General features: G+C 45.3%; 1 protein-coding gene across 1 annotated transcript; it reads left to right on the top strand.

Annotated features, from left to right (window-relative positions):
* Window positions 1–753: 753 nt before the first annotated feature.
* LOC120701542 (glutathione S-transferase T2-like) lies at window positions 754–2,204 on the top strand. The gene is made up of 2 exons (XM_039985549.1): window positions 754–1,224; window positions 1,309–2,204. Exons 1-2 carry the CDS (start codon window positions 1,150–1,152, stop codon window positions 1,783–1,785), a joined length of 552 nt encoding a protein of 183 aa, XP_039841483.1. The 5' UTR covers window positions 754–1,149; the 3' UTR covers window positions 1,786–2,204.
* The last annotated feature ends 5,868 nt before the right edge of the window (window positions 2,205–8,072 follow it).

Raw genomic sequence — 8,072 nt, 5'->3', positions numbered from 1 at the left:
GAGAAACAACTCTCTCATCCGTGGGCTGCCGCAGCTGCCGGCTCTCCCGCACCGGCACGGAGATCTCCCGCTAGGTACGCATTCGTTCCCCATGGTCTTGTGCTCCAATTCCAGCGCTACCGCATGCCATAGATGTAGATTTTAGGGAGAGGGAGAGAGGGGCAGACCTCTGCCGGCGCCGCCTGGGGCCATTCCCGCACTGAACGAGGCGGCCAGGAGCTCATACGCGCGTGCAGCGCGCGGATCTGCGGGTACGTCTCGCCCCTCGTGCGGATCTGCTCGTCCTCTGTGAAATTGAGATGGGGGAAGGGAGGCACGGCCGGCCGGCGCTGAGCGCCGAAGGGGGCCCTGCAGCCGGCGCATGAGGGGAGAGAGGAGGAAGGGCCCGGCGTGGTGGGAGGTTGGGCGGCACTGCAGCTGGCCCCGGACTCCAGGCGTGAGGCTAGGCGGGGGGAGGGAGGCCGGGCGCAGAGGGAGGCTCAGCGCCTGCTGCTACCGGCGTTTGGCCTGGTGGTGGCGCTGTGAGGAAGGGAGGAACGGGTCTGGTGGTGGTGCTGGGAGGGAGGAAGGGGCCAGCAGGGAGGGAGGTGGGATAGAGGAGAAGAAGGAAAATTTTTTTTTCTGAACTTTGGCTGGTGTCTTGAGGCATCACAATGTCAAGTGATCTATTAAATATTGATAGCTGGGCTATTCTAATTTGATTCATACATGATGTGTTTGCAATGCTGAAAAGGATAGTCTACCAACTTGATTAATGCGTTATGTGTTTGCAATGTAGAAAGGAAGATGGATTTTTTGTCGGACCTGTTGAACCAAAATGGAGTGGGCAGTAGTGCTGATCTAGAGTGGGATGAAACTCAATTTGCAAGTCCACAAGAGGACCAGATGGTGGTGGAGGAAGCAGTGGTTGAGGTGGAAGCTAGTCCTGTGTTGAAAGGTAACAAGAAGAGAACCAGAAATTTTAGTGTTCAAGAAGACAATTTGTTAGTGGCAGCATGGCTAGAAATTAGCATGGATGCAGTTCAAGGCATTGACTAGCCTCGTGCCACCCATTGGGAAAGAATTCATGACTACTATCATTTGCACAAGGAATTTGATAGTGACCGCAACTGCAATTCTCTCGCTCACCGTTGGGGTATTATCCTAGAAATGGTCAACAAATTCTGTGGATGGTATGGTCAAGTTCAAAGAGGGGCCCAAAGCGGAATGACAGAGCAAGATAAGGTATAAATTTGTTTAGAATCTTTCGATTGGCTGAAAATAAATATGGGCTCTGTACAATTTCTAACACATGTACCACTTGTGTAGGTACTGCAAGCTTGTGATGTATTCAAAAATGAGGAAGAGAAATCATTCACTTTGCTGCATTGTTGGAATATCTTGAAACATGAACAGAAATGGCATGAGGCATGTGCTAATAAGAAACAAAAGACATCCTCCAATTCAAGTGGTGTTCCTGCTCAAGAGGAGGGTGCCAGTCAGTCTACATATGCTTCCAATGCAAGGCCAGATGGTAGAAAGAAGGAGAAAGAGCGGCAACGCAAAGGTAAAAATCCCATGTCTCCTGGAGAAAATCTTTACATGGATGCAATGGAGAATTTGTGGGTTAAGAAGAAAGAGGTTGAAGAGCTGAAAGAGTTGAAAAAAAAGGAGCGCAATGATGAGAGAATTGCAATAGAGATGAAAAGGCTTCAAGTTAAAATGGATGCAGAGAAGGAAAGGTGTGATCTGCAGCGAGAAGAGCTAGAACTAAGGAAAAGGATAGAAGAAGAAAAATGGAAGTAGAGAAGGAAAGGAGTGATTTGCAGCAAAAAGAGCTAGAACTAAAAAAAAGGATAGAAGATGATAAAATAATGAAAATGGACCTTACTGGTATGAGTGACCGACAACACCTCTACTATGAAAAAATGCAGGATTTGATCATTGCTCAACACTTTGGTGGTGGTGGCTCCAATTGAGGTTGTCATGCAATATGTCAGACTGCAAGATGATATGGACTATCTAGTTGAAGTAGTGTTATTCCTGTCATGTATGAACTATTAGTCTAAGTAGTGTTATTCCTGTCATGTATGGACTATGTACTCTTATGCTGGTCGTGTATGGACTATCTAGACTAAGTAGTGTTATTCCTGTCATGTGTGGACTATGTACTCTTATGTTGGTCATGTATGGACTATCTAATCTAATTAGTGTCGTTCCTATCATGTGTGGACTATCAAGCGAGAGTACCAAAATTGAGTACATAAACTGAGTACATATCATAAGATAGTACCAAATACATGAGTTACATACATAAGGGAGATACAGTTACATACATAAGGGAGATACAACCATATGTAATAAATAATTAATACATGTCTCCATGACGTTGCCAGAGGTGTTCGATTAGATCTTCTCGAAGTTGAGAGTGAGTTTGCACATTTCGTATAGCATGATGAGCTTGCATGAACTCATGGAATTCATGTGTGCGATTACGTTCTTCACTCAGTGAAGGTCTAACAAGCTTCTCAACACCATCATAGCGGAAGTCTTCATTTCCATCTCGCTCATCTTCAACGATCATGTTATGCATTATGATACTAAGCTGTCATGATCTCTCTAAGGGTTTCTTTATCCCAAAAATGAGCTGGTCCACGAACAATAGCAAAACGAGATTGTAGAACTCCAAAAGCCCGTTCTACGTCCTTTCTAACGGCTTCTTGTGCTTGACAAAAATATTTCTTCTTATTCCCAAGTGGAGACTTCATGCTCTTCACAAATGTTGCCCATTTAGGATAGATGCCATCTGCAAGATAATAACCCATTGTATAACTATGACAATTGATTGTATAGTTAACTTGTGGGGCTTCACCCTCAGCTAGCTTTGCAAAAAGATGTGAACGGTGAAGAACATTGATATCATTGTGGGACCCTGGCAAACCAAAGGAAGCATGCCAAATCCATAAATCTTGAGAAGCAACGGCTTCGAGAATGATGGTGGGCTTATGAACATGACCTGTATATTGCCCTTGCCATGCTGTTGGGCAATTTTTCCACTCCCAATGCATGCAATCTATGCTCCCAAGCATTCCGGGAAAGCCTCTACTCTCACCGATTGCAAGTAATCTAGCTGTGTCATGCTCGTTTGGAGATCTCAAGTACTCATCTCCGAAGACCTTTCTAGCTTTGTATTGTGTGTGTGCTATGTGTAATGCTGAAAGAATGAGTTCGTCATCGTCATCTGACGACGACGAGGAGGAGTCCAAGCGAGACAAAGAACTCATTTCAGTAGGGGAGGGAAGAATGACTTGGTGTGGGAACCAGAAGGGTGGACATGCATATATATAGCGAGCTGAAAAATATAGCCGTTGGAATTATGGCCGTTTGAAATATGACCGTTGCAAAATAGCAGTTGTAAATATGACCATTGCAAAAAAAATCCGTTTCAAATATAACCATTCGAAATATGACCGTTGCAACAGATCCGACCGCTGAAAATATAACTGTTGCAAAATACTATTTCCTGCAAAATATGATCAAAAAATGTTTATGTAAAACTATACTCATGGTAGTTGGTCCATGTCAATAAAATATGAGAGAGTTGAAAGTTAGGGGGCAAACATGAGGGGTTTGTTGGAGTTCATTTTGAAGTAGGAGAGAGAAACTGGATGAGAGGTCCTCATATGGGAGAAATAGGGGGCCAAAAATAAGAGTTTGGTTGGAGATGCTCTTAGGCCCTGTTTAGTTTCCAAAAGAGTTTGCATAGTACATGTCATATCGAATCTTCGGACACATGCATGAAATATTAAATACAGCTAAAAACTATAATTAATTACACAATCTAATTAATTAGCACGAGATGAATCTTTTAAGTCTAATTAGACCATGATTGGATATTATTTATCAAGTAACAACGAAATGTGCTACAGTACCAAAATCCAAATTTTTTCACCAACTAAACACACTTTAGGGCCTGATTGGTTGTCTTCCGCGCAGAGCCGGGCTCGCACCAGGGAGCCAGGCCGGCCAGGGCTAGGTTGTATGCATGCAAGAGGGGTATGATTGGTTCCCTTCCTAGGTCAGCAAGGTTCTCGGAAGATGGTGTTTGGTTGCATGGTTGCACACAGAATTCAAATAGGAGATGCAATACTAGTTTGATTGGTTGCCTGGATACAAGCTGTTGCAGCCACCTTTTGCATGCAGATGGTGAGGTTACCACTGCTTGTCCATGAGGTCAAATAACAGCATACTTGAAGCATCTATTGCATAAATTTTCAAACTAAGAACACAACGATTATAGCTTGAACTAATATTATTGCAGCCTCTAATAATATTATTATAATCCCTATCACCCATCATTGGATTATAACTGAAATTAGCAACCAGCCATAGCTGCATAAGGAGACAACATCATTGACAATGGGCATATGCTCAGAATAGTTGTAACACATCACATCAATGGACACATGCTCAGATAATAATAACATGATCAAATGTACCATCATGGTTGATCCATGGAAGTGTCTCATGCACATCTCAGTTACAATTCCAGGACTAGACAGTTGCAGCATTTTTCTATGTATAGTCAATTGCTAACTACCGGCAACAGCTAGCAAATTAGAGGAGCAAGTCAGCTGCACAAAAGAGTGCAGGATGAGATCAACTGCACAAAGTGAAGGCAAGAGTTGTTATACACAAAAGGGGCCACCGGTGAATCATCCTCACTGCACAACAAGGCTCACTGCACCAAAGAGCCAACTTCAGATCAGCAGGGTCACTGCACAAAAGCTACAAGGAGCTCACTGCACAAAATAAGCCATTAGGAGCTCACTGTACAAAAGATGGATCAACCAACAAGTATGCTCAGATTTGTAGCAATGGCATCATTGGTATGGACAAGTATACTCAGATTTGTAGCAAACACATCATTAACATGGACAAATATGCTCAGATTAATAGATAAAATACATCATTGGCAGAAACTACTATGCTCAGATAATAAAAAAATCATGACATCATCATAAATGCTCCATGTTAAAATAATGAGCCCGCCATAAATATGCAACATCATGCATCAGGAATCACAAGATTTGTGGACAGGAAGTGAGGGGAGGGGGTAATGCATTTTTTACCGCAACTGGAGCACCAGGAAGTCGCTCGACGCACAGATCAAAGGGGAAGCAAGGAAGGGGAGGCAGATTTACAAGCCTACAAAAAAATAGATGAGTTAAACCTTCGGGATCTAGCCAAAATGCTAAGAAACATGCATAAATCGACCGGATCTAGCGTTTCCAGTGAAGAACCGAAGGGACATCGAAAGGGAAAGGGTGAAATCACTTGCCTTGCAGGGAGAAATCACTTGCTTTGCCACACAGATTCCTCAGCACCAAACAACTGCAGACCATGAATGGCAAGGGGATTAAGACCTGCATGAATCACCGAGGAAATCTTGGGGAAATAGAAAGGAGAAAGGAAGGGGAGACAGCACCTGCTGGACGAAAATGGCGACTCAGCAAAGAAGAGGAGCCAGGGAATGGCGCGAAAGGTGGGAGGTAACTGGAAATCTTCCCGCCAGCACGCGCGCAGCCATTTTCACCGCCAGCGCGCTCGCCCGTGCATGTGCTGCCGCACCGCCAGCGCCTGGCTCCGAGGAAACGCTCGATTCGAGCGTACCTGGGCAGCCTGGCTCGGGGTGCCCCTTTGCATCCCGCGGGGCAGGCCCGCTACCTGGGCCTGGTAACCAATCACGGATGCCTCGCACCTCTGGAGCCTGGTTGGCCCATATGCGGGGCGGCCAACCAATCAGGCCCTTACGAGCCCCGTGCCCCGTCCCGCCGCCCATGCTATTTTTTTCCTATCGTTGCCGCTCGCTCATTTCAAATTTTGTAGAAACGGGTGATAAAGGTGAGCCGCTCTAAAAATGACATTTATAGGGGCGGCTCATCCCATCACCCGCCCCTACAAATAATTTATTTTTAGGAGCGAATGATGAGGTGATCCGTCTCTAAAAATGTATTTTTAGAGGCTGGTCAGTTGCTACAGTACTTGCCTCTAGAAAAAATTCGAGCATTCCTAGAAATCGTTTTTGTAGTAGTGAGGAGAGCTGCCCACTATATTAAAAAAAGTGCCCGACGGTCAAGAACAAAAGAGTTAGCACTTTACAAAACTCGAGCACGGCGACCGGTCAAAAAAGAACCCCTTTAGCACTGGTCTTCCTTTTTCTACCGGTCAAGCATGTAGTGTAACACCCCAGGTGTTTAATTAGTCAAACCAGGGTCGTTAACACAAAACCATGTACCCCTAACCCAGAAGCGTCGCATTAAATAAATGTGTGTATGTGTGTGTACTTGTACTTTGGGTGGGTTACATCTGATCTAGGGTAGTAGTGTAATTTTTCATACTCACCATGAAATGCAAAATAAAATGCATCAATATCTTTTATAGGTGATGTTAGAATTTTGGGCATGAAAAATTAAATCCCAAGTGAAGAAGGTCACATGAAATGTTGAATAAATTCAAGTTTTACCAAACGTGATTTGAAAATGATTTTTGATTCGTAGCTCAAACGAATTTCTGCCCAAAACCAAAGTTGTAGCATTTTCGATGTGAAACAACTTTCATGTTCAAATATTTTCGAGTTTCCATACAAAAGTTGAAGAAAATTTGAATTCAAACGTGAATCGACTAATAACGTACTTTTGTTGTAATTTCAAATTAACTTTTGATTTGAGTTTCAAACAAGTTGGTGCCTGAAACGAAAAGTATAGAATTTGAAATTCTCTACAACTTTTGTATTCAAGGTTTTCCATGTTTCAAAAGGAATTTTTGAGAAAAATTCGAATTTGAATCAAATCTCTTTTTCTCTCTCTCTATTCTCTCTCTGCTCTCCCTCTCCTCCCCTGTTTTCTGCCGAGCCGAAGTCGCCGTCGAGTTAAGGCCGCCGGCCACGCGCCGTGCTCTCCCCGCGCCCCGTCCTTGGCTCCTCTGCGAAGCCTCTCGGCCTCTCCACGCGGCGCCATCTCCTTGCACGCACGCCGAGGACTGCCGTCGGCGTGCCACGGCGACGAATGAGCCGAGCAGTGCCGTGCACCTTTTCCCCAACCCGCTCGCGCCCTCGCCTGGCTCTCCTCCCTCCCCTTGATGCACAAACGGGTCTCCTCCCTCCCCCTCTGCTCGCCTCCCTGCTCCACGCGCCGAGCCGAGCCCTCCGCGGCGTCCAGAGCCGCCGCCGCCTGCCATTTGTGCCGCCCATCCCTAGGCTCCCGCGGAGCTCCCTCCTCCGGCTTTCCTCGCGCCCATCCAACCCCGCAGCTAGCACCCCCACCCTCCGTTGGTGCTCCCCGACCCACTCGCCGCCGCCCCAGCCCGCCGGAACGCCGCCGCCGCAAGCCCAGTCCACCGCCGGCCGCCTCTCTCCGCGGCGCCGCCCGCTCCGGCCATCCCAGCCCCAACCGAGGCCACCCCCGAGGTAGAGCTCGCTCCCCTCTTGCTTTTCCCTCACCGGGCCCTCGCCGCCGACGACCCCAAGCGCCGAAATCCGGCCGCCCGAAGCTCCCCTGTTTCAAACCCCAGCCAAGGACCTCGGGTTGAAATTCAAGAAAGTCCAGGGGGTTGTTTGAATAGACTGTGACTCAGATGAATAGTGCTGTAGGAACTCCTTTGTAATTTTTAGCTGTAAACTTTGAAATTCAATAGAAATTCGTAGAAAATTCGTAAAATAGAAAACCCAGTTGTTCTGGAATCCTTATGAAAATCTCTATGCAGTAGAATCATAATATGATGGTTGTTAGTTGAAACTTTTTGCTGGAAAATTAGATTTATGTTACTAGGTGCATAAAGGCTAGTTGTTTATTCTTTTTCTTAATTATTTCTTGAAGCCTTGTTATGCTCTGAAATTTTTATGGTCGTTTGTTCATGTGACACTAGTGTTGCTATAAAAATTTCGTGGTCAGTTCTCATGTGTAGCTGATTCTTTGATTTAATCCTTGTTTAGTAGACTTTAATTATGATAAATAGTTTATTTTGATGATAAATCATGAAAATATTTCTGAGTGTTCTTTTTGAATAGTTTAGCTGGTCCATGAAGTTTGAAC

Source organism: Panicum virgatum, chromosome 3K, assembly GCF_016808335.1.
Source record: "Panicum virgatum strain AP13 chromosome 3K, P.virgatum_v5, whole genome shotgun sequence".
Lineage (NCBI taxonomy): Eukaryota > Viridiplantae > Streptophyta > Magnoliopsida > Poales > Poaceae > Panicum > Panicum virgatum.
Note: the sequence above shows the minus strand (reverse complement) of the source record. Positions and strands in the feature narration are given on the sequence as shown.

Excerpts from the sequence above, each read along its gene's own strand:
- LOC120701542 (XM_039985549.1), top strand. The coding sequence starts at position 1,150 with ATGGTCAACAAATTCTGTGGATGGTATGGTCAAGTTCAAAGAGGGGCC. Across the intron at positions 1,225-1,308 it reads GAATGACAGAGCAAGATAAG|GTACTGCAAGCTTGTGATGT; the intron begins GTATAAATTTGT and ends CCACTTGTGTAG.